The sequence below is a fragment of the Trichoderma citrinoviride genome (assembly GCF_003025115.1).
Source record: "Trichoderma citrinoviride strain TUCIM 6016 unplaced genomic scaffold BBK36scaffold_12, whole genome shotgun sequence".
In the NCBI taxonomy this organism is placed as follows: domain Eukaryota; kingdom Fungi; phylum Ascomycota; class Sordariomycetes; order Hypocreales; family Hypocreaceae; genus Trichoderma; species Trichoderma citrinoviride.
In genome coordinates, this window is record NW_020194720.1 from 1,524,407 (window position 1) to 1,549,378 (window position 24,972).

The 24,972-nt window shown below is 53.2% G+C and overlaps 8 protein-coding genes across 8 annotated transcripts; 4 read left to right on the forward strand and 4 right to left on the reverse strand.

Annotated features, from left to right (window-relative positions):
* Positions 1 to 563: 563 nt before the first annotated feature.
* On the forward strand, positions 564 to 2,487 carry BBK36DRAFT_1161960 (sterol desaturase; the record flags this gene model as incomplete). The annotated part of the gene is made up of 5 exons (XM_024894412.1): positions 564 to 744; positions 835 to 985; positions 1,073 to 2,040; positions 2,107 to 2,390; positions 2,452 to 2,487. The coding sequence occupies 5 exons, from the start codon at positions 564 to 566 to the stop codon at positions 2,485 to 2,487; spliced, it is 1,620 nt and encodes a 539-aa protein (XP_024747336.1).
* Positions 2,488 to 3,833: 1,346 nt separating this feature from the next.
* BBK36DRAFT_1098337 (Rhodanese-like protein) lies at positions 3,834 to 4,337 on the forward strand (the record flags this gene model as incomplete). Its single annotated transcript, XM_024889118.1, has 2 exons — positions 3,834 to 3,951; positions 4,039 to 4,337. Coding segments are annotated over 2 exons (417 nt in total), but the record flags the coding sequence as incomplete, so codon positions are not given.
* A 402-nt stretch (positions 4,338 to 4,739) lies between these two features.
* BBK36DRAFT_1171460 (Yip1-domain-containing protein) lies at positions 4,740 to 5,804 on the reverse strand (the record flags this gene model as incomplete). The annotated part of the gene is made up of 3 exons (XM_024895574.1): positions 4,740 to 5,143; positions 5,255 to 5,678; positions 5,760 to 5,804. The coding sequence occupies 3 exons, from the start codon at positions 5,802 to 5,804 to the stop codon at positions 4,740 to 4,742; spliced, it is 873 nt and encodes a 290-aa protein (XP_024747338.1).
* A 2,180-nt stretch (positions 5,805 to 7,984) lies between these two features.
* BBK36DRAFT_1125294 (hypothetical protein) lies at positions 7,985 to 9,883 on the reverse strand (the record flags this gene model as incomplete). The annotated part of the gene is made up of 4 exons (XM_024891267.1): positions 7,985 to 8,850; positions 8,908 to 9,121; positions 9,178 to 9,702; positions 9,764 to 9,883. The coding sequence occupies 4 exons, from the start codon at positions 9,881 to 9,883 to the stop codon at positions 7,985 to 7,987; spliced, it is 1,725 nt and encodes a 574-aa protein (XP_024747339.1).
* Positions 9,884 to 10,407: 524 nt separating this feature from the next.
* BBK36DRAFT_1207710 (translation initiation factor eIF-5A) lies at positions 10,408 to 11,845 on the reverse strand. The gene is made up of 4 exons (XM_024897430.1): positions 11,687 to 11,845; positions 11,103 to 11,369; positions 10,904 to 11,036; positions 10,408 to 10,835 (listed from the first exon to the last, which is right to left on the reverse strand). The coding sequence occupies exons 1-4, from the start codon at positions 11,696 to 11,698 to the stop codon at positions 10,765 to 10,767; spliced, it is 483 nt and encodes a 160-aa protein (XP_024747340.1). The 5' UTR covers positions 11,699 to 11,845; the 3' UTR covers positions 10,408 to 10,764.
* A 1,954-nt stretch (positions 11,846 to 13,799) lies between these two features.
* Positions 13,800 to 15,952, forward strand: BBK36DRAFT_1125270 (Vps52/Sac2; the record flags this gene model as incomplete). The annotated part of the gene is made up of 4 exons (XM_024891262.1): positions 13,800 to 14,072; positions 14,148 to 14,259; positions 14,343 to 14,737; positions 14,810 to 15,952. 4 exons carry the CDS (start codon positions 13,800 to 13,802, stop codon positions 15,950 to 15,952), a joined length of 1,923 nt encoding a protein of 640 aa, XP_024747341.1.
* A 380-nt stretch (positions 15,953 to 16,332) lies between these two features.
* Positions 16,333 to 17,808, reverse strand: BBK36DRAFT_1125477 (hypothetical protein; the record flags this gene model as incomplete). The annotated part of the gene is made up of 3 exons (XM_024891285.1): positions 16,333 to 17,192; positions 17,285 to 17,485; positions 17,562 to 17,808. 3 exons carry the CDS (start codon positions 17,806 to 17,808, stop codon positions 16,333 to 16,335), a joined length of 1,308 nt encoding a protein of 435 aa, XP_024747342.1.
* Positions 17,809 to 20,397: 2,589 nt separating this feature from the next.
* Positions 20,398 to 24,704, forward strand: BBK36DRAFT_1126116 (hypothetical protein; the record flags this gene model as incomplete). The annotated part of the gene is made up of 5 exons (XM_024891348.1): positions 20,398 to 20,625; positions 20,734 to 21,870; positions 21,941 to 22,455; positions 22,513 to 22,829; positions 22,918 to 24,704. 5 exons carry the CDS (start codon positions 20,398 to 20,400, stop codon positions 24,702 to 24,704), a joined length of 3,984 nt encoding a protein of 1,327 aa, XP_024747343.1.
* Between the last annotated feature and the right edge of the window lie 268 nt (positions 24,705 to 24,972).

Here is a 24,972-nt window from a genome sequence, read left to right on the forward strand (position 1 = left end):
CTCGCAGGATTCATTCCTGCTATTGCCGTCAAAAGGCAGATGAGCATCTGAGGTGGTTTCCTCCGTCGATTGTACCTCGACCTTTTGTACCCAGGCAATACTCGTCCAGTACCTGGGCAGATACCTCCGCGTTCCAGCTCCGTAGCGCCTGCACACCGCACTCGTGGGTCGGCTCCAGCGCCAAAGCAGCTCAACGTCTCGCCCGCATCTCGCACCACATCTCAAGTCCGGAGGTACTGCTAGTCGCAGCTGGAAGTCACTCGCCTGTATCTGGCCTCTTGCTAAACCCCAGACGGCCTTTGACCCGGCGCCTTTTTGTTTTCTCCCCCCCCTGTCGACCCTCAATTCTTTTATATCCCCATCGCCGTCACTCGCTTGCCCCCGTCGGTTCTCTCTTCCTCCAGGTACTGTTTGTCCTGTCAGGCTCGGTGGTACTGCGACTCCAGCACGAGAGGCAGCAGCAGCATCATATCGTGTCCTAGCCAGAGAAGAGAGACACACCGCGAGAGCTTGGGAGCAGATAACATCCGAATCCAGCTTCTTCTTCTCTCCTTGGATCCGCCATGGACACACTCAACAATGCCACCAGGGCGTCCTCCGTCCTGACGTCGGTCCTCGCCAACTCGAAATATGTCGGCGCCAACGTGCCTCCTCAGGTCGACTATGTGATCGAGACAATTGCCAACGCCGGCGCGTGGACCTGGTTCTTCACCATCTTGGCCGTCTGCGTCGCCTATGACCAGAGTATGTTGCTGCGCCCTATGCATTTCTGAAGGCCCACGGCGGCTCGCCCGAGAGAATTGACCCAACTGACGAATTGTCGCTATCCAACAGTCAGCTACCTCATGAACAAGGGCTCCATTGTCGGCCCGGCATGGAAGCAACCCTTCATTGGACCCTTCCTGCAGTCTATGGACCCCAAATTCGAGGAGTACTATGCCAAGTGGAAGAGCGGTCCCTTGAGCTGCGTCTCTGTCTTCCACAAGTGAGTCTTGACGCGACTGAATCGCATTCGGCGTATTTCGAGGAGTTGGCGACGGGAAGAGATCGCGACTAACATGGGATTTCGTAGGTTTGTCGTCATTGCGTCCACCCGAGACATGGCTCGCAAGGTCCTCAACTCCCCGGCGTACGTCAAGCCTTGCGTTGTCGATGCCGCGTACAAGCTTCTCGGAGAGGACAACTGGGTTTTCCTCGACGGCAAGCCGCATGTGGACTTCCGAAAGGGCCTGAACGGTCTCTTCACCCGCAAGGCTCTCGAATGCTATCTGCCCGGCCAGGAGGAGGTGTACAAGACGTACTTCAAGCGCTTCCTCGACGTCACCAAGGCGAATGGCGGCAAGCCCGTTCCCTTCATGCCCGAGTTCCGAGAGCTGATGTGCGCCGTGTCCTGCCGCACCTTTGTCGGACACTACATCTCCGACGAGGCTGTCAAGAAGATTGCCGACGACTACTACCTCATCACCGCCGCTCTCGAGCTGGTCAACTTCCCCATCATCCTCCCATACACCAAGACGTGGTACGGAAAGAAGGCGGCCGACATGGTTCTCGCCGAATTCGCAAAGTGTGCCGCCAAGAGCAAGGTCCGCATGGCTGCCGGAGGAGACGTCACCTGCATCATGGACGGCTGGATTCTGCAGATGATCCAGTCGGAGCGCTGGCGCGAGGCTGAAGAGAAGGGCTTGTCGACCGAGGGCCTGGTGAAGCCGGCGCCCATGCTGCGCATGTTCCGAGACTATGAAATCTCGCAGACCATCTTCACCTTCCTCTTCGCTTCCCAGGATGCCACCAGCAGTGCCGCGACGTGGCTGTTCCAGGTTACCGCCCAACGACCCGACGTTCTCGACCGCGTCCGAGAGGAGAACCTCAAGGTCCGCAACGGTGACCCCTATGCCGAGCTCAACATGGATCAGCTCGAGTCCTTGACCTACACCCGTGCCGTCGTCCGCGAGCTTCTGCGATACCGCCCGCCTGTGCTCATGGTTCCGTACAAGGTCAAGAAGCCGTTCCCCATCACCGAGAACTACACTGTCCCCAAGGGTAAGCCGCGTCCCCTCACTAGAGTGCTTTTTGTTCTTGAATACTGACTGAAATGTTGCCGGATAGGTGCCATGCTGATCCCCACGACGTACATGGCCCTGCACGATCCCGATGTTTATGAGAACCCCGACTACTTTGACCCCGAGAGATACTACTCGGGCGATGCCGAAACCAAGGGCGCCAAGAACTACCTGGTGTTCGGAACCGGTGCTCACTACTGTCTGGGCCAAGTCTATGCGCAGCTCAACCTGGCCCTGATGCTCGGAAAGGCGTCTGTGCAGATGAACTGGACTCATCACGCTACCCCTCTCTCAGAGGAGATCAAGGTGTTTGCCACGATTTTCCCCAAGGTAAGGAAGACATCTTCGGGTATGGGCGAGCTTGAAGAAGATCATGCTGACAATGGAGTAGGATGACTGCCCTCTTACTTTCGAGGAGAGGAAATGAATAGAGTGTACGGAAAGAATGGAAAAAGCATGACTGAATGAAAAGGAAAGAAAAAATGAAAAAAAGAACAAGACGCAACAGCGAAGACCGAGATCTTTGAAGTCGAGTCAGCCGGCATATATGAGATGTTGGAATATCGAGGCGATATATGAGAGTCCGTGGGCGATGTCGGCCATGGCAATAGGCGGCGTTTCTCCTTTGCAGATGAGCGGCATCAGCTTGTCGAGCGAGGAACGGGCGCTGCCGAACACTGAGCTGCCCTGGCACTAATAACTGGAGTTCAGGATTCGGCCTGGCATCAGGGCCACAAGGGGGCACGGTACATTTTTTTTAATACCCATCACTGTATATAATTCTTTAGATAATACCCGGCGGCGGCGTGGTTCACTGCTGAGCGCCACGAGGGGGACGAGGTTGAGCTGATGGAACGAATAAAGAGGACAAGAAGAAGATTGATCAGTCGAGCGTATGCTCTTTGTGTCTGGGGTGATGAGATTTGGTCCAAATGCAGTAGAAGCTCAGCTGATATGGGCTGACACGAGACAAGGATAGAAGAAGCACGAAGAGGATCCAATTCCTCGTGAATCATCGATGGATGCAGCATCAGACCAGGGATTTCTGTAAAGTCAAGAGGGAAAAAGGAAAAGGAAAGTAAATCGGTAGGCTATCGTCCGGCGAAACGGTGATTAGGACATATGCGTCTCTCAGCATTTGGGGAAGGAAGCTGTCGGTTTTCAGCTGCCCACATGACGGATGACGTCGCGGGGCGACTTTTCGTTCGGATCAACTTTGACGAATTATTCGGGGAGCTGAGGGCTGCCCAAGTATTCGACTAATTTGAGCTGCTGGGCTTATCGCTTTTGCATTGCATTGCATTGCATTGTATCATTAATGTGTGTTTGGTGTTGTGGTTAAAGTGAAGCAGCTTGAGCTGGTTGCTGGTGCTGGTGCTGGTTAGCTTCAAGCTGGTTCGATCGAGCTTCTTGAAGAGTATCCTCGATAGCCGGTGGATATCAGCGGCAACTCGTCAACCTATCAACTGCTGAGCGCATTGCATCTCTCTCCCTCGCTTTCTCTCCTCACAACAGCTCTTGGATCTGCAACATCTCGCTCCGACACCGATCCCTTTCATTCTTCTCTTACGCCGTAAATCACAGCAAGAAGCAATGGCTACCAGACAAGTCTGCCAGCGGCTCCCGCTGCGCCGCATCGCCGCCGCCTCAACCCCAGCCACTATAACCTCGGCACGCGCAGCCACGAGGACGTTCTCGAGCGTCGTCTCTGCGGCGGCAACAACTCGGCCGTTGCCGGCGACGAGATGGAGCAAGAGTGTAGGCGCTGCTGGCGTGCGGTGGTATTCTGCTGGCCCGGAGAGCCAGGTGCCGGGGAGTCGCATCTGGAGCTTCGACGAGATTAAGGCGTTGGTTGAGAAGAAGGATCCCAAGGACAAGGTCGTCATAGTCGGTACGTCTACAATCCTCTCTATTCCTATGCCCCTGTGTTTGCTATAGTGCTCTAAACTGACAATTCTATGTTTCGGGAAACCAAAAGACGTCCGCGAACCCCACGAGCTCATCGACACGGGCAAGATCCCCGGCGCCATCAACATCCCCATCACCTCCGCCGTCCAGAGCTTCCACATCTCCGACGAGGACTTTGAGGACATGTACGGATACGAGCGGCCGCCCAAAGACGCCAACCTGCTCTTCTACTGCAAGGCCGGCGTGCGGGCGAAGGCCGCGGCGGGTCTGGCCCAGCATGCCGGCTGGGCCAGCGTGGGTGAGTATCCGGGCAGCTGGCTGGATTGGGATGCGAACAAGGGGCCGGTTGAGGTGGTGAAGGGGGGAAAGGGTGGCGAGGGGAAGAAGTGAGGTGCTGGATGACCTTTTTATCTTTACGACCTGGGCTTGGACGGGGCTGTGTTGTGTGATATATTGTATATATGGGATGATGGGCTGGGACAATTGCCATTCAGGTGAATATATAAGGATAGCTACCAGATGCAAAGGGGCTGAAAGTCAATGAACATTATCTAGATTCGTTGTCCCGTCGTTCATGTCGAGGCATAGCTAACCATGCTGCTATAGTATACAGTGCTTTTGTCAAATGCCCACCAAACTGCAATGATGTTCTCATTGGAACCCGCCATCCCGTGACGAAAGTAGACCCTTTACGATGCCGCTGACCTTTCCCCTTGAATCTTCATTGTAATGAAAACTGAACAGAGATGCAGAGATGAGAGTTTCCTCCACTCATTCCGGCTTACCATCAGATCCTCCGTCCGCCGGAGATCTCGCAACAGGACTTCCATGAGCAAAGAAGAGAATCTTAATCGTCAAGGAAAGACCGGCATGCAGCAAGATGACAATCACCAGCAGGATCTTGCTGACCTGGCGGTCCGTCGCGCTCAGCACCGGATACAAGTTCCGCACCAAGAAGACCACGGACATCCCGAAGCCGACGCCGACAAAGACCCAGTTAAGGATGGAGATGGGCGACCAGGAGATGAGGGCGACGGGGATCCATATCAGGTTCGAGTAGCCGTACAGCGCCCAGCATTCCAGGAGGTTGGCGGACTCGCTTCCAAAGTAGCGCAGGGCGATGAAGAGGGCCACGGGGATGACCATGGTGTATCCGTAGACGAGACCGGCGGCGCCTGTGCGAATGAGCATGTTGGTTAGTTTTCATCTGATCAAAAATATAACTCTCTCCCCTCCATAGGGGTCGGGCCTCAAGAAGAGAGAGAGCATCGATGTTCTTCACATACCGCTCAGTAGCCTAAAGTCATACGCAAACTGCGACTTCCCCGTCGTCGAAAGATACTGGCTAATCGTGCCGCCCAGGAACAAGATGAGCACCACCGTCGTGGCGATCCAAAACGGCCCGTACAGGTCCGGGTTGCCCTCGAGCACGTCGAGGAAGTTTGCGCGCGGGAAAAGCGCCGCCCAGCAGCGCGACAGCACGGCCGAGGTGTCGACGTCGAAGAACTGCGCGTAGAAGGCCATGCTCCAGAGGTAGCGCTTGGAGGAGCCGGAGCCCGAGCCGGAGCCGGAGGCGGTCGCTGGCGGCGGCAGCAGGCTGGATGAGCCGGGGGCTTTGCTGCGGCCGCTGCCGCTGCGCGAGGGGGCGTCGGTGAAGTTGGAGCTGTGGAATTCGAGGTCTTCCTGGAGGTCGGTGTGGCCGAGGTCGCCCTGTGTGTTCCTTGTTAGCAAAGCGATGTTCTTTGGATTGATAACATGCTAGGTATGCATGTCCTCTTCGAGTCCACGTACCTCGTCGTCCACGTCGACTACTGCATCGTATCCGGAGCCAGACATTTTGGCGTCTCGAAGAGGAGAATTGGCAATGGTCCGCTCTCTAGGGAAAAAGAGACGTCCGGAATTATTTGGCCTGACTTGTAGTTTGGCGGACAATTGACGACTCTAGCTCGGCTCGAGGTCCCGCGATTGCTGGCTCGAGCTTGGGGATAGCTTGTCACGATTACGACTGTCGTCGCATCACGTGATGACCATCATTCTCACCACGATGGAGCGCGGAAGGGATGCACGGATTTCAAGGTCTGTATTACAAGTTGCTATTGTACATGACCATAAGCCGTGTCCATTTATCATCGTACATTATACTCGAACGGCACTTGTATCGTCTTGATATCTCGTCAATCGTCATGTGACCAGCTGCGTTTCAATATCTGAGCACATCACCGAAAATCACCAAAGATCACCATCAATCACAGGGATACTCGTTTGCTTGACAATATATCTTCAACGCATTCAATTGTGGACGTAACTGATGACTGTAGCATCTCCTATTCGTCTTCCCAGCCGCTACATCACAAGTGCCTCCCTCCTCAAGCCTTGACATCGCCCTTTCCAGGCATCGGTGGCCAAAAGCTGGCTTTCAAGAAGCAACATCGAGCGTCAGCTACTGTCGAATCACTGGCTGTCCCCCACCCAAAGAGGACTGTTTCATAACATATCGCCACCAGACATCATCTAGATTGATATACTATTTGCCTCTGCCATGATGCTAATGTAGAAACAAATCCGGAATAAAGCAGAAGCACCTCTGTCCTTGCCAACCCCAGAATGCCAGAAACCAGACGCCACATCCTTGGTGAAATGATTTATTTGAGCTTCTTCTTGGGTCGCAGCTGGTTGGTGTGACCGCACTTTCGCTTACGGCAGTTGGTGGCACGGGGAGGGAGACGGGCCTGGTGAACTGGTGTTAGCGCCCTAGATCAAACAAAGGTCTTTCCCGTCCTTCCGGGCGGATTGAGAGCTGTTCAGGAGTTCGACGTACGTAGCACTTGCGGCAGATCATCTTGTCGCAGTTGAACTTGGAGGCCAGAGCCTTCAGGGAGGGCTCAATGATACCACCACGCAGACGGAGGACGAGGTGGAGGGTGGACTCCTGCAGATGTACGTTAGCATTACATTCCTGATCCATCTTCCTTCTTTTCCCTTCAATTCTCCATCGTTTGTCTCTTTCGCCCGCCTTTTCCACATCATCGATGCCCGATAATGCACCCTCCTTGATTGTTGACGCACCTTCTGGATGTTGTAGTCGGACAGGGTTCGGCCATCCTCGAGCTGCTTACCAGCGAAGATCAATCGCTGCTGGTCCGGGGGAATGCCCTCCTTGTCCTGGATCTTGGACTTGACATTGTCGATCGTGTCGGAGGACTCGACCTCAAGGGTGATGGTCTTGCCCGTCAGGGTCTTCACGAAGCTGGTTCGCGCATTTTTTGTCAGTACCGTTATCGAAATTTTGCCGGGTTTCGGACGTCTCGGGGGGAGCAGGAAATCTGTCTGTGAATTGTGCTGGACGGAGGCTTACATCTGCACTGTTAAAGGGATTAGCACTTCATCCTGGAGACATCTTCACGGGCATGGCGGCGGTACTCACTCTTGGGCGATTTTGGTGATGCTTGACGATGTGAAGGTTCGAATCGCTGAATCTGCGCGCGAAATTGGTGGGGCGCAAGTTCAAATCATGGGAAACCCTAGGTCAGTAGCCGACGCACGTGACTATGGAGAAGAAAGTGGCCTGCTCTGGGACATTTTTTTTGCGAGGGCTTGCCATATTGCTGCTAGCGCATGCTGGACGATCCACTCTGCTCGCCCTAGCCCGCGTTTGGGATCGCCTGCCAAATGGAGCTTTCCACGTCAAGCTGCGCTATGTACCTTGTACCTCGTGGGAATTCTGCAACAGCTGCCAGTGGTAAACACCAACCATGTGCTGAAATTCATTTGACTGCATTTCTACCCCAGTAGTAGCTTTAGCTTCTACATAACCAACACTGATGGGAAACGATGTCCGACAGACGAGTGTCTTATCGCATTGTATTGATTCATCATTGATTGAGGACCCCGGATCCTCTCCTTTCAACTGCTACGTAACTCTGAGCCAGCTGCTGATGTCCTCTTTCTACGTCATCTTTACAGTCCTCGACCACTGCTCGGTAATGGTAGGATATCACATGCCAAAGATATCGCATCTAATAGTGGCTTCCTGTGCCCAACTGCTTGCTTTGCCATACCACCATGGCCCGCTCAATCCTGTAAACGGCGTCCGTCATGGTCTCAAGAGAGGCCCCTACCACTAAGCCTTCAGGATGGAATGTCAGCTGGCTGTCCAGTGTATAAGTGATGTGGTAATCTGTGCCGAGTGTATACTTACCTGCCGCTGTGTATAGCTCCTTGGCAGTCTCAGAGAGATGCTCAATTCTACGGAATGCTTCATATCTCGGCATAGCTGATGGCTTGAATTCGGCCCCTTCAACTGCATCGGGCAGATTGTATTCGAGGGTCTGGCTCAGGAGGTTCTTGACGGCGTCATCCAAGTCCTTTGCAGAAACATCCTCCACTTGGGTTGTGCTTGCTGGTAGTTCTTCGACTGGAAAGAACTTCGTGATTGGGTTGTCGTCTAGATGTTGTGAGTTAGCCTTTGTACTCAGACGCAGGATCACGTTGCATTGAAGCTCACTGGTGCTGTCAATGAGACTGGAAACATGAGCAAAGTACGCGTCCAGCTCGTCATCTGCCATGGCTACCACCTGGCTGGGGGTGACCTTGTCAAAGTCGAACTTGGTAGTCCTCTTCTCGTGTTGTGTTGGCAAGTTTCTTTTGCCTTGCCGCCATCGTTCCCAGTCAAGTGTAGGCATTTCAAAGGAACTTGTACTCCGAACGCGAGATAGCGAGGAGTTTTCAGGAAAGGGAAAATACAACTTGGTAGCTACGATGAGCAGAGCCATGAGTCGTATCTCTGGATAATCCAGCCGGGGATTTGAGGACCGTTCAGTCGGAAAGTGAAATTGATAGCCCAAGATTGACGCCAGTTTTCGAGCCACTATGATAGAATCAACTGTCCCAATGTCAGATGATAAGTTCTCCTACAATTTGGACAAATGGCAATGCTCACTGGGCAGCGCAAGCTCCTTTGCAAATTGTACCAGCTCCGGAATGTGATTAATCTCCGGAAAGACCAGGCCATAGTTGAAGTCATATGAGAGTACCAAGTCCATGACAGACCTGTGTAACTCACCACCTTTGGTCGTGGTGCGGAAGGGCATCTTCAAGACTCTTATGTACGCGGCAGGCATTCGATCCCTCATTTCCTGGGGCAGGTTATAATACTATCCGAGTCGGTCAGAACGAAAGAAGCCAAGGCTCAGAAACCACCCATACTCACGCATTTCTTGTACGGAATGCTCCCGCTGTTGGCCCAACGAATGACCTCTCCGAGATGAGTCGGTATCCTCAAGAGGATGCAGCCCAGGTAGCAGATTGCTAGTGTGTCGGGAACACGCGGCAACGGCCATCGCAAGCCCAGTTCGGGATCCCAGCTCTGCTTCCTGGCCGTCGGATGCCTTTCTCTTGAAGATGCATTTTGTGAGGGCTCAGAGCTAAAGATTGCCAAGTCTTCGTCGTCTCCTTGAGCGTCATCGGCGATGCCAGAGTTGGACCCTCTGATGCGCAGGTCCCAGAGATCGCGAACGACAGTCTCCAACTCTTCCCTGTGGCCCTTTTCGTTGATGAGCCATGCTACCTGGCTCCTGATCACCAACTGGAGAGCCTCCAAGTAGAGATCTCGGCCCGCCTGGCCAGTGAGCATCGGCGCCCTCTTTCCCCTGGCTCTGGGGGCTTTCTCGCGCCGAGACACGGCTCCCATTTTCCCCGAGTCTTCAATGTCACCAAGATCGAATTGGATGAACCCCTTATACTCAATCAGCTCTGCAATCCTTTACTATCCGTCTTTGGTGTCCAAAATGCCCTACCTCGATCTGATGGCCCCGAGAGCAAAACCTCAGTCCGTCTTGCAGGTACCATCTCTGGCTACCGCATTCAGGACATCTCTCCCCTCGGGGCATCCGACGCATATCTCCTGGCCCTTCCATTTTGACCTTGCGGATGAGGCGATGAGATGATGCAAAGAGCAAGTCAAGACGGAAGACAGTTGGCTATGTTGAGATCTAGGGCGAGCGAGTGTAGACTTTCCGGTCTTGACGGCGCTTTCCTGTGAGGTTCGCCTTCATATTGCACCACCGGTTTCCATACAAAAATGTCGGAAGGAAAATTGGAGGAAGAAGACAAGTAGAGCCTTGAGATTGTCCAATGCTGAGATGATGGACAATACAAGAAAATCGACAACTCAAGGCACGCGCAACTCGAAACTCAGTCCCGAGGGATGAAGCTTGAAAGCGAAGCTCGTCGGCAGCTCTGGCTGTGTTACGCTACCTCTCAGAGATTCTTATCTGCTTATCACTTTCACTACCACTTTTTTTTTCATTCCAAGTGCTGCAGCCACACATGTCTTGGAATAGCTGCAGCAACCAATTTCGAGGAACTATTAGAAATCTACAAGCAGTTTCATGGATGGGTTTCACATGTTCAATTCACATGAAACACCCTCATCACCACGGCAGCAAAGACATGTTTGCAAGTAACTTTTTTTATCTTTCATTTTTCATCATTCAGGCCAGCCACGCACACATCTCTGTCTGGGTAGAGTTGGCATTGACTCGTGGAAATACAAAAGGAAATGTGGTGGCCCTCAGAGAGTGCATCTGTTGAGTTGCCGAGTATTGTAACTAGCTGAAAATATCCCACCCATCGACCTTTGAACGCAACGACCCATACATCAACCCAAGGATATCCGATGTTACGACGGCCGTGATAAACGCCTAGATGGAGGGAGGAGGAGGAGGTGGCGAGGGGCTATAAAACAAATCCTGAAATCTTTCGTGTTGCTCATTTGGTTATGGAGCTAGGATTTGATTTAACCCTGCTTGGGAGCCTCCTTGGCCTCGATGGCGGCCTCTTCACCCATGGAGGTGAGGACAACGACGTCTGGGTCGAAAAGTTAGAATACGTTCCATTTCTAACATTTCTAAAAAAAAAAACAAGTCATGACTTACTGGTGTCCTTCTCCTCAACCTTGAAGAGCTTGTTGATCTTCTCACCAATCTCACCGTCGGGCATGCGGACATCATCCTTGAGGTCACCGTCGTCGTTCATGAGAGAGAGGAAACCGTCGTCGGAGATGTCGAGCTGCGAAAACTCGTGTCAGCAAAGCTCAACCCTTCTCCTTGACCATGGGGGCATAATTTTACTTACCAGCTGGTACTCACGACGGGTGACGTTGGGGACGTCCATGTTGTGAGTGGAGGGGGAGAGATCTTCGTACTTCTTGCCGGTGAAGATGTCAAGGGCGACAAGGTGGACCTTGGCGTGACCGTGCTTGCCGGTCTTGGAGGTGGACATGTCGACGATCTTGCACGGGCGGCCCTTGATCACGACGAAGCCGTTCTTGCGCAGAGCAGAGCACTGCATGGGGTAGGTAAGAGACGCGCCGGCGTCGGCGGACTCGAAGGTGGTATCATGCTGTTGGCGGGAGAAATGGTCAGCATCTCGTCTATAGGCCGTTCTGAAGCAGATTGTGAAAATATTGCGAATCGACTGGGCAAAAATCTGGACGTTTGCTCCTGCGAACAACAACACGAAAACAGAACGCAGAGCTGCATCTCGAAAATCCAGCAAAAAAAAGGCAAAAAAATAGCAATATTGTGATGTGGGGTGTCGCTCAGTCGAGGGGCAGCCATAGCGACTGCGGGGTGTATTTTTTTTTTTTTTCCTTTGTCCTTTTCGTTGCGCAGAACCAGAGCAGCAGAGTGTCGCTCAAACAGAGGGCCGAAACTTACCTCCTCAGACATTGTGATGGATTGCGCAAAAATCGAGCTTGTCGTGAAGCGGAAGAGAAGAAGACGAAGAGTGAGAGAGAGTCTGCGCGGCAGACAAGAAAAGCAGTGGAGTGCTGGAAGTATGTGGAGAGGAGAAATTGAGAGGTGGGAGGAGAAAGAGAGCAGGAAGAGGGACGGAGGGGGAAGAAAAGGTGCGTTACCTGAATTTTTTTTTCGCCGGTGTGATTGGCCCTGGCGGCAAATGGTGCTTGGGCGACGGTGGGACACGGTTTACAGCAGTTTAGTACCGTTTTGGCACGGGCGTGAGCCTTGGAGAGGGTCCCTTTTTTTGCCTCTTTGTTGCCTCTTTGTCTATCTTTTTTTTGCCATTTTTAATTCTTATTTTTATTTACTCTATTCGTTTAAGTTTTCTTTATCCGTTATCTAGTTTCGTTATCTGGTTTGGCCAAGGTGAAACCTGGAAGAAACCAGAGCCGTGATAGCTCTTCCAGTAGAACCCGAAGTATCACTGCCCTGCCTTATTACTTCTCACGAGCATTGGCTGGGCTGTCCAAGTGTGAACAACACCCGTAGTAGCGCACCTCCTGTCCTCGCCAAAAACCTCCCGTCGATAGCCTGCACTGATTTCCCTTTAGCCTTCCTCACTTCTCAGTTAAAGCCAGAACTCAAAGTTGGTAACCTTGTGTCTAATTAACGGCCTCCTCCTGATACAAGGCCCATGCCTTGGTTGCCTGCCCAGCTACGGTACGGGTGCCGCAGCAGATACCTTCAAGCACTCCTCTTCCGTTCCGTGCCTGTTGCTCTGCAGAGTGTCTGGGAGGGAGGGGAGACGTTGCATGAGCTCAGGACGAGGATGATCACACACAACTCCGCATCTCGAATCTGCCAATTACCCAGCATGCTGCATGCGGCCCCTCTTGTTCTTCGACCTTAGCCAGCATCTAGTCTACATGGACCAAGTATCTTGTGGTACGAACAATCCAGAGACTTTGTTGGAAATGGAAGTGGGAGCATCGCCCACAGTTTGGCAATGAAGTCGCACCTAGCTTTGAAGTACCTTACTTGCGAGTGGTGTTTGTCTAGTATTCATAAGGTACAGTCTTTACCTCCTCCTCTAGCACAGAGGCACCTAAGTGCTCACAGTGCCGCAGGAACTTGAAAGTCTAGAGATGAGCTGGCAGTGACTGCAGGTCGAAGCTTCATCTGCATCTCCGCTGCATTGTTCAAGGTACCAGCCTCTTACGAGTACTCGCGTGAGTTGTGCTACCTTACCGATCAACGCCTTAAGTAGATGGCTTTCCCAGCCCTCGTATTGGACGTCTTCTTCAGGTTGCGTTGTTCTGACGACTCAGCAGGGGGGACCAGTCTCAATAAATTGAACTTTTGCGCAAAAATGGTATAAACCATAGATTGAATTTCTTTTTTTTTCTTTCTTTTTTTTTTTTTTTTTTTTTTTTTTTTTTTTTTTTTTTTTTTTTTTTTTACTTTCTTGGATATGGGTTTTGATATCGGGCGTTAATCGTTTGGGAAGAGATTGCGTTGGAAGTGTGGGCGTTGGGGCGTTTTTTTTGGGTGCCCTCGTTAAAGCCGTGATGCTGCTATAGGTAGTCTCATATCCATGATGCTTGATGCGGCTGTTTGCACCGCAATTACCTAGCCCAGATGATTCCCACGCTGAGGTTCAAGCTGTAGCGCCGTCCTCCACTAATACTACCTGACGATGGCGCTAACTGAACCCTCCAAAGCTCAGCCATGTCGTCTCCACAGGCAGCGGCATCAGGTACAACTACCGTATCCTTGTAGCCTCGAGTGCTCGTCTCACTGCTGCCGAGTTCATACATTCATCAGGGCAGCTCAGCACCAAGCAGCACCGCCGACTCGGACTGAAACGTGTCGAGCACAGACTGGATTGGTTGATGTTCCTTGTAGCTCATTCAAGCTCATGCTCTTGTCCAGCAGCCATCCGTCATCCACCATCCGCCATCTCGCTCTTAGTGGTCAATCAGACACATAGGCCCTCTCCCTAAGCCATGAGACGGTCATGATCGCGAAGCGCCTTCTCTCCACCACTCGATAACCCTCCCCTCAGTCCCAGCTCCGGCCCCTTCGCAACATGTGGCTCGACCGTCTCGCAGCGACCCAAGCCAACGCGTCCGGGCCGTCGACTCCCCAGCTCACCAGCAGACACAACTCGCCGCTTCCGCGACGGACATCGAGCAACCTCAGTCCCTACATAACCTCGCAGCGACAAGGGCCTTCCCCGAGGGGCTCGTCGCTGTCCCTGGTGTCTGGCGACTCGACAACGTCGCTGCTGGCGTCGGCTCGAAAGACCAATGGATCAGAGGCCAGGCAGAACCCTACAGCCCAGGCCCCGGACCCGGTGGACGTCCTGGAGAAGCTGCTGGCGGCCGATTCCGAGGTCGTAGGCAAGAGCCAGAGCAGGGCAAGCCTGATTACGCAGGACGATTTGGCGCTCGACTTCGATTTTGGCGGGCTGTCTCTCCAGGAGCTGGCCGCCGGCGACATTGCCCAAGATACCACAAGCTTGCGCCGGCCGCAAAGCGCGAGCGAATGTGCGTCCCGGCCCGTCGATGACTTTCCTTTGCGATTGCGCCAGGAGTCTGTCTCCCTTTCATGTGCTAATTGCTGGCAATAGATGAGCAGGACAAGGCCCGGTTCGACGCTTTGCATCGGTCCATTGTCGCGTGCGACGACATCCTCAACTCGGTCGAAAACAACCTTACTGATTTCCGCAACGACCTGTCGACCGTATCGGCAGACATTGAAACTCTGCAGTCACGCTCCAGCGCATTAAGTCGCAGGCTCGAGAATCGCAAACGAATAGAAAAGGCGCTTGGCCCGTTGGTGGAGGAGCTGAGCGTGTCCCCTGACACCATTTCCAGGATAACGACAGGCCACATTGACGAAGTGTGGGCTAGAACGTTGAATGAGGTGGACAAGAGGGCGGCAGCCATCAAGAAGCTATCGGGAACACAGCAGGGCAAGGCCAGCGAGGAGCTTGGCCCCATCCTGGAGAAGCTGATCCTAAAGGTGCCGTTCTACATCTGTTGCGCTTATGATGACTTCTTGGCTGCGGACTGGAACTGACATGACAAACTGCAGGCTATAGAGCGTATTCGAGACTTCCTCGTTGCCCAGATCAAAGCTCTTCGGTCACCACACATCAATGCGCAAATAATCCAGCAACAGAACTTTCTCAAGTTCAAGGACCTGTATACCTTTCTGCATAAGCATCATGCCGCCCTCGCAGAAGAGATATCACAGGCGTACATGAACACGATGCGATGGTACTACCTAAATCAGTTCACACGCTACGAGAGGGCTTTGGCAAAGCTCAAGCTCCATGTTCTGGACAAGAATGACGTTCTAGGGCAAGAGGATGCCACGAGGAAAGCTGCCGTCCTGTCGAGCAGCCGGGTTGCTGGCCCGCCACACGACGCATTCAACCTCGGGCGCCGAATCGACATGTTACGGACGAAGAGTACCGCGGCCATTTCATCATACCTAGCAGAGGAGGATCAGTCAACTCACTACCTGGAAGTTCCCTTTCGAAACTTCAACCTGGCTCTCATCGACAATGCCACGGCCGAGTATACCTTTTTAGCCTCCTTCTTCGCACCCGCCCTCTCGTACGCACAGATATCCAGGAACTTCAATTACATATTCGAGCCAACATTCGAAGTTGGTAGGGTGCTTTCAAAGACCCTTGTCAGCGAGAGCTTTGATGCCCTCGGGCTCCTCCTCTGCATCCGACTCAATCAGCACTTCGCTTTTGACCTCCAGAGGCGAAAAGTGCCCGCCGTGGACGGCTACATCAATGGCACCAACATGCTGCTATGGCCACGGCTGCAGGTCATCATGGACCGCCATTGCGAATCCGTCCGACTGCTGACCAATGCCGCGCCTACGAAACTGGCCAAGGCCGATCAGAGCAAGATGTCGGCCGCGCCTCATATGGTGACGCAGCGGTTCGGGCAGCTGCTCCAAGGCTTCCTGGCACTGTCCACGGAGGCGGGCGACGATGAGCCCGTCGTCGCGAGCTTGCGCCGTTTGCGGTCTGAAGTGGAAACCTTTCTGGCTCGACACGCGCAGACCCACGGCGAGACGAGGAAGAGCGAGCGGTTCTTGTATAACAACTACTCGCTGATCCTGACTATTATCGGCGACGAGACGGGCAAGCTGGCGGAGGAGCAGCAGCAGCATTTTGAGGAGCTGAAGCAAAAATATCAAGGCGAAGAAGCGTGAGATGGGCATAGTATTACGCGAAAAGGGGGGGGGGGGGGGAGTGCATGAGTGCTACCATGTAAAGCACTACGCGTTGGATCCGGGGTAATCATCATGAAGAGCCATAATTGGATTCTAGCTGTCGTTGCTTATTGTATTGGCGTCAGGAGGCATATTAGCATGTTCATGGAAGAAGGGTTGAATAATTCGACAGGCACATGTGTATGAAGCTCTTTTTTTTTGTGTTCAATTCAGACAACAGGAGGCCTTGTGTGAATCCTATCACGCTGTCCTTAGATTTCCCACCTCTTCTTTTCTCTAAGCCCCAAAGGCAGTCCTGCCATGCGAGAAATTGATTCCTTGAAACACCATTCGCCCCTTGTCCTTTAATGACAACGACATCAATGTCCACCCGGGAAAAAGGACCATATATACTGGACTAGAGACGGGTTCCGCCGAAGATAAAACGCCACGACTCCCACCATGATGGCTGCGCCGACGTACTGGACGGGCCGCCTGTACACCCACATCTTCCTCCTGACGCCCATCCGCAGCTCCTGCCACTGTATCTCCTTGACCTGCCTCTCGAAGAAGCGGTGTCCGTCCTCGAGCGTTTGCCGCGTGCTCGCATCGACGTCCCTGCAGGTTTTGAGCACGCTGGCGCTGGAAATGTGGCGCCATGACCGGAGGGTTTCGGGAGGGTGGTCGACGAAGAGGCTCACGGCTCTCTTGATGAGGCCATCCAGGTCCAGCTCGGGGGGTACCCTGCCGAGGATGACTTGGAGCATGTCGGGCTCGTCAATCTCGAGAATCTCCTCGCGGCGGTCGATGACGATCTGGGCAAAGAGGTAGATGGAGAATGTAGGCTCCCGCGCCAGTATGACGTCGAACAATCGAGCAATGTCCCTGTACCGCTCAATGTTGTGCGCGTACATGGTGAGCGTGCCGGCGAGCGCGTAGAAGGGCTCGATGCTGGAGAGGTGGCGGCGGAGCTCTGGGTCCGCGCGGGCGAGGATGTCGGGGATGAGCCTGAGCTGCGCGGTGGTGGCGCTGAGGCTGGGCAGCATGAAGTCGCGGATGCGCAGGACGGAGAGGCGGGCGACGAGGGGCGCGCGCGCCGCGGGCTCGAGGACGAGCAGGAAGACCTGGCAGATGTCGTGGTAGCCCTGGAAGTAGCAGAGGTAGGGGTGGCGGCGGAGGACCTCGACGATGAGGTCGGATAGTTCGCGTTTGCGCTTGTGTAGTTCCGGTTCGGATTGGTCTAGTTTGAAGAGGGCAGATGTCAGTTTATTGTTTGTTAGGGGGGGACGATGCCTCCCGGCGGTATCGAGCTTTTAGATGTTCATGACATACCGCTTGGATAGTGGACAAAGGAGCGGTTGACGTCGAGCTGGACTTGATCTTCGTCCCTATGCCGGGGCAGATTCCTCCAGTCGTCGTCGTCAGCGGCGAGACTTGATCCGTCCGTGTAGGCAAGACCGTCATCGTCGTCGTTGTCGTTGTCGACCTCTTTCTTCTCCTCGGCAGGGGGGGACGCTCCAAGCAGGATAGGCCCTATGCACAGCATCCGACCTTGTCAGCACGCTGGTCAAAGAGAATAGACAAAGAAATGTGGTGGTAGACAACGTACAGGCTGCCCGACGCAGCGAATCGGCGAGCAGGCCGCCGTCGGACTCGGCGAGGGCCCTCAGGCGCGTGGCATCTCGCCAGGTGCAGGCGGCGAGGATCTCGCTCGTCTTCAGGGCGATGGCGGGCGAGTCGACGGGGTCCTCGTCGTCCTCCTTGGAAGCTGCAAAGTCGTTGTTGCTGTGGTTGTCGTCATGGTCATCGTCTTCGCGGAGGCCAGCGTCGTCGGCCGGCTCTTGTTCCAGGCTCATGTGCTAGATTGTGCCGTGTCTTGGTGGTTTTGGAGGAAGTCGGATGTTTGGATCGGGCTAGTGCTGGTGACGTTGTGGTTTCCATGTGCTGGGAGTTGCTGTGCTAGAGCGGTGGCTTGTCGTTTGGTGGGCCGTGGTTTGGTGTCACATGTAAATTACAGCAGCTAGTACTCGTACTTGATGTTGATTCGAGTAAAGACCCTTATTTTTTCATTTTAATTTGACTTGCTTAAACATCTGATTAGTAGTTTCTACGAGATAGCAATAAACATATATCAGCTCATTCTGTGCAGTTGATAATGTATTGCCATGTTGTATCAAGCGTGGATGGCCAATATGAAACTGAGTGAGGCTCATAACCACGCCTGGTCTCATGTTGTACAGCTTGTTCCATTCTAACATCGTTGCTAAAGGCCATTCTCCTACTTAGCTCTTGCAGTCTAGGTAGGTACATATCGCAACCAGACTCTGGATACAAATACGGCTTGTACTCGGACACCTTAAACAATGCACAAGTGATCCAAGTACAACACTTGCATCTCCAGGTAGGCCGTGTTGAATCTGCAACGATAGCCTCGCCTGCTTCTGCTTGCTCCAGGCCCACCAAATGGAAGCATGCGGTTGGCCACTTTGAAAGCTCTGCACCCTTTGAAGTTCAGATCCTGGTCTCCTCGCTCACCGAGTGGAGAATGGACCAGGGGAGGCTGCAGCAAGTGGTCGATAATCTTCATGACAATAAGCTCATCATCTCGCCATCTTATGGTCGTTGGAGGACACTAGACTAGTCGTTCAGTTCTGTGGGCCGGGGATCCAAGAGAGATTGTCTTCATTGAGCCCGTTTCGGATGAGCTTGTGAGAGGTACTGATGTGTAACACATGGTGAATATTGATGCCTTGCGTGTGACAAGCGTGGTCATACCCAATATTTGATCGCATATCTGCACGAAATATTGACTCGACAGTCTTCACGATTGGTGCTGGTTCGACAGAGGTGGACGTGTCCTAGGCCTCAGGAGCCTGGATGCGTCTTCCGAGTTGCGAGTAGTAGTACGATGTCCTCCCTTTCTGTAGAATGAGAGACGATGTCGGACCAAAGGTCTCTGCGACAAGAGGGTGGCAGACATAGCTCAGCAATTGCCTCCCCGAATCCTCCATGCGGCTGTGGCATCATCACATTGGTCAGTAATTTGGAGGAGTGCCGGAGGCAAGATATAGAGTGGAAACGATGTGTGAGAGTGAGTCTTGAGGCACAACACCCTCTCCCCATGCCTACTCATGAGCCGTCGAGAACAATGGCGCGATGGCCAAAAAATTGAACACTTAGTCTACTCTTGAGACTGCTAATAGTAACTTTCTGGATGATATCAGAAGATGTTACAACTATTATATTCACCCTCCCATGGCGAATATCCAGTGGTGGCATCAGACCCGAGACCAGGGCCACGGCAAGGTACTACTACATGCTACCCATGGATCGGTCTAGATGAGTGAAGTGGGATTTCTTGCATAAGGGAGCTAAATAGGATTGCATGTCCGTTGCAGCTACTAGGTAGACTATGAGGAGGGTGTTGATGTTGGTGCAAAAGATGGGATTTTGAGGTGCGTCAAAGTGGTGGGCAGATGTACATAAGGTACATGTGCCTCAACCCAACTGCGGCCCCACTCTGTCTTTTATAAGGTACAAGTACCGCTAGAGACGGGAGGTACTTCAAGACGGTTTGTGAACCGACAGACGGCTCGTTATTACCTGAATTGATGCTGTATTTTAGGGATCATTTATGCTGAATGATTCTTTGCGTGCGTTGCTGCCTCAAAGCATTCCCATGGAAGCTGCACGACACCTTACCTTGGCCTCCCCGACTGTACACCCCATTGCAGGCAAGGTACAGGTACCTCTTTGGTATCTCTGGTACTGCAGGCTATTGAGCCACTCGTGAGCTCCAGCTCTTCAGGTTCCCTTAGCACCTCCAATCTGCTGCCTCCAGGTCTTTTCATCTTCTTCCTTCGGCCAGCTCTATCACTTCTCACTTTACTCTATTCTTTTTTTTTCTCGGAAAAAAACCCTCAATAGCCTCACCTCTAGCCTGACAATTGCTCTCCTACTAGCCGCCTCCAGCTTGAGTCGCTGCTCTTGCTACCTAGGCAGTAGCTTGCGGTGAATGCCCTACAAGCTTCAGATCTGCTAGCATCGAATCTCACTCGTTGCGCCTCTCTATCAGATCAGACGGATATTGTGAGCAGCTGCTCACGTACCAAATCAACGACACCAGACCGTATCCGAGCCACGGCCGTGCTCAAGCATTGCCATTCCACTCTCGACTCTCACCAACTCGTTGATCGATTGGCACTATGAGGACGGCATCGTCATCTTGAACTAAGCAACACCGCTATAACACGCTCTTCACATTGTCCCGATATCTCACACTCACACACGCCCCTCTACGCCCTGGACAGCGAGCGGAATCAGCGAAAGACTCTTCTCGACAGTGGATCTCTTGCTTGAAAGCCTACCAACCTCGTACCTGGCCTCTCCGCAGTCTCTACTAGCACACGCCTTTCCCGGAGAATGACATAAAAGAGACACATAGGATGGCGTTCCAAACAAGGGTTTTGAGAGACGGCGAGTGGGTTACCGAAACCGTGAACCTGCAGGCTGCCTTGAAAGCCTCTGCCGCTCCACAACCGGCCTCTGAGCCTCTGCAACAACCTCCAGTCTGCGGCATTCTCACTCATACCATTGTTGAGAGCCCTGTTGTTCGATGGGTGCTACCAGTTCGACTGCGCTCTAGTACGCACAACGACATTGCCTTCATCGGTGTAAGTCAACCCAATGTCGTGGGAAAATAGTCATGCTCTCTCAAACATGTTATCGTGGTGTCTCACGCCTCTATGCTACGAGCTGCCTCAAACTGACATCTTCTTCAGGAACACTTCCTCCAAATCAGCCAACTCGGGAGAGACGGTCAGGTCCATGACGTCTTGCGCAAGTCCGACTTTGGGTTCAGGATCCGAAATGCAGTTGTCCTCGGCGATAGCTTGGAGCACGGCTTGGATGATGACCCGTACGGCGTCCCCATCAAGTCCGAACCCCCGTCCTCTCCACTGTCTCCGGGTGCGCATGGAATCTTGGACGGGCTTCAAAGTCGCTCGCTTCCGCCGCAGGTGCTCGTCTTGATGCTCGAGTCCTGTCAGTTGCTCTTCATCTTTGTGAGAGAACAACCGGACCAGACGCTCGAGTTTGTCATCACCACGTATGAAAACCCCAGGCTGCTACCCTACTTGGGCTATCAGCTTGCCGTGGACCCGTCTTCTCGGTACATGGCTGCAGGATCTCCGGAAGGTCTATTCGTGGTCTACGAGTTGGAAGCATTGTCTGAGCTCAACAAACAGTATGCAGAGCACGGATCTATCGAGCCCATCAAGTCCATACGCATCCGAACTGTCAGCGGGGCCATTCATAAGCTGGAGTTCTTATATCCTCGCCCCGAGGATGACTATCACATCATCCTGCTCTTGGTCGTCGCTCGACGCGAACGGAGTCGCGGGCCCCCCGCTTCCCGCATGGCAACTTATGAATGGGAGCTGGGCGACGATCTCCAATCCATTTTCGCCGAAGAGAGGACTGGCACTCGACTTCCCAAAGAGCACAGATTGCCCCTGCTGCTGATTCCCATCAGATTCAAAACCGCCTTTTTCGCCGTTTCCCACTCTCACATAGGGGTTGTAAAGTATGCGCTCTCGGGCGCACCCGAATTCGAATCTTTGCCGACCCAACCCCCTCCGCGGACGCCGCAGCATCATGGCGTTGACGAGCCGCTCTGGGTCGCCTGGGCAAGGCCATTTCGCAGGAAGAAATACTTTGCAAAAACCGACATCATTTATCTGGCCCGTGAAGACGGCGCAATTATCCACATCGAGATAGACGCGGCCGAACTCTTGCCTTCCGTAACCAACGTCGGATGCCTGGGAGCCAACATTGATACAGCTTTCAATACCGCATACGATATCTTTTCCGACGTTCTCATTATCGGCGGAGAGTCTGGCCCAGGCGGCATCTGGAAGGTAAGTTTTACTCTCGAGCAAGGACCATTTGGCTATTATTGACGGTCAACACTTTCCTTCCCCTGTTTAGCTCGCCCCTCGTCAGGACATCCAGCGTGTTAGCAGTCTTCCCAATTGGTCTCCCGTCATCGACATGACCACGACGAATGACTACTCCAGCTGGCACCCGAACAAAGCAGACCTCCAGCTAGCGCAGCCGAGGCCAACGACGCAGCGCCGCAACAAGATGCGTAAACAAGACGACATCTTCAGCGCATCTGGTCGTGGCCTTACCGGGAGCGTAGTGCAATGGAGATGGGGTATACAGGCTCGAATCGGCTTGGACATTGAAACAGGTGAGCCCATAAGGCAAGCATGGACCTTTACCACGCATCAGGCCAATGAGAGAGTGCTATATGGCCTTCTGGCGCTACCGCATTCATCAGTTGTCCTTCGCTTCTCAGAGAGCCTTGACCAGGTCGATGCCGTACCGCCTGAAGACACCCCCTTCGACCTGGCCTCCAGGACTTTACACGCTATCCAGGTGGAGGATAGTATAGTTCAGGTGACTGAAAGATCCATCAATGTGGCTACTCCTACAGCAAGGTAAAGAAAGCGTCCCTCCAGTTTCCCTTGCCAAGCTTGGATTAACTTGTCAACTAGCTCCCAATGTCGCATCGGAAAAGTCCTTGGCATACCTGATGCCGCCGCGGAGAGTGCTTTCTGCATTGGACATACTGTCGTATTCTCTACACACATTGCTCCAGTGTCTCGGCTGCATGTTATGACCGCCGAAGGCATCGAGTTCTCCTTGGCGGGAAGCTGGGATGCGCAGGGTGAGGTAACCTGCGTTTCGATATTCTCAGTGTCGAACAAGAGTTTCATTGCCGCTGGGTCCATGTACAACGGAGTGCCGTGGATATCCATCTACTCAACAACTGGCCAGGAGATTGTGTCCGGATCCGTCTCGTCTGGCCAAGGTGCGTCTTATACTTGTTGCCGCATGGCCTCAAATGCCAAGTTGGCTCCCCCTAATTCCAAGACCTATCGTTGACGTGAGACATTTAGCGGACGAAGGTGGTGGTGCTGAGCTTGAGGCACTGACCAGCATCTCTGTAGCCCATCAGGGAGAGGATCAAGTTGACCTTGTGCTGGGCACTCGATGCGGCAGCCTTATCACAGCTCGCATATCTGACCAGTCTCCGGACAACCTGACGTGCAACTCGGAAGTCGTTGGGGTAGCGCGGGTCGACGTCTTCCCAACTTCAGTGCCATACACTGGAACGTCGTCGGCTTTTGCTTGCTGTGACAACAAATTGATATTGCTCAGCAATTTCTCACCAGCTGAAGGCAAGTTCAACAGCAAACATTACATATGGCCGACGGATTTGAGCGATCCGCAAATGCCCTGCCCCCCGATTCACTCCATCCACAGGATTACACAGAACCTATCAGGGCAAGATGGGCATACATCACTTCTTATCCTCGCTGGATCGAGGCTGCTCTTGGCCGACTTCGGTCCGCATATCGGAAATGTGCCTAGGTCTATCCCGCTTCGAGGCACCCCATCAAGGATCATCTTCTCGCAGACGCTCAACTGCCTCGTCGTCGCGATGATTATCGATGACAGGCCCACTCTGAGATTTATCGACCCCGATTCGGGAGCGACAATTTCGGTCGCTACCGACAAGGATCGACGAGAAGTCGAATTCATCTCTGGCCTGGGCCGTTACGGAGATAGGGTATTTGGGTTGCATGAGTGGCTGTACAAAAAGGACGGCAAGGTATTTCCGTTCATACTCGTGACTACACAAGGCGGAGAGCTCATCATCGTATCCACGGAAAAACTCCATGCTCGTTCGGCCGAAGGCGAGGGCAGACTGCTCAGATATTGGACACGGTATAAGAAGCGTCTTCCTGGCGAAGTATATTCAATCACGGCAGATGCAGAAGGGCTGATATACTGCGTCGGCAAGACGCTCCATTGGGAAGTCCTGGATCTGGCGGAGAGAAAACTGAAGCCTGTGAAGCAATTCCTGTTGGACTCCCCCGCGATATCTCTACGCGTGTCAAAGGGCAAGATCTTTGCATTGACGGCTTTGCACTCTCTTGAAGTGATTGACTACCAGTCCACGGAAGATGGCAGCATGGAGCTCGTCCACGGCGACCAGATCTCCCGGAGAGCAGTTCATATGATTGACATTGGTGATCCCACTGACGGTCATGGCCAGTGGCCATTGACTCTTGTCTCAGACCAGGTGTGCGTCATAGCTGGCCTGTGGATTCCCTTGGGCCAACGGGACAGGGAATTCGAGGTGGTATTCGAAGCCATGCTGCCATCCTCGGTGAGGAGGTTCGTGCGAGCACGCAGCAGGCCCCCGTGGCTCGTGGATAATACGCAGCGGCGCTATGGGACGTTACCGAGCAGCCATGATGGATCGGATATCATTGGCGTATCACTGGACGGCTCGTTGCATCAGCTTTCGCTGCTTGGCATTGAGTTGTGGCGGTTGTTGCTCATGATCCAGACATTGGCGCAAACCAAAGGAGGCATTACTTCCCTCGACACACTGCAAGTCGATAACAGGGTGGACATTCTGGATCTGGAACTGCAGCCCACGCCAAAGATCACGCACATTGACGGCGACCTGCTAAAAAGGTGCCTGAAGTTGCGCATCTTGGAAAAGCTCGTGGGACCCGATGACGTTTTCTACGTGTACTGCTACCACCTCGATGCGATAGGGGGAGGGAGTTACACCGTCGGTTTCAAAGATGAAGGAGAAGTTAGGCGGAGAGAAAGATATTTCGAGCTGGGCTACGAGATTATCAAGTTTCTCGTCGCACCGGCACTGTAGACGAAAGTGTTGGATTGCCATGGCATGATTGCATGTGGAAAGGGACGGATACGGCAGCTTTGGATCATGGGTCGCTTGGGTCTTAGGGACGTACACGGACGAGGATATGAAGCCAAATACAGGGACTTGACTTTTGAATTGCTTCTGGCTCCAGCAGTATTGCTATTCTCTCCCCTGAAGGATGATATGGGGTACACGTTGAGTAGGCAGCGGCTGTGGTGACGAACGGTGCTATCCAGGGATCGTGAGCAACCCTCTGCCCGGTGTG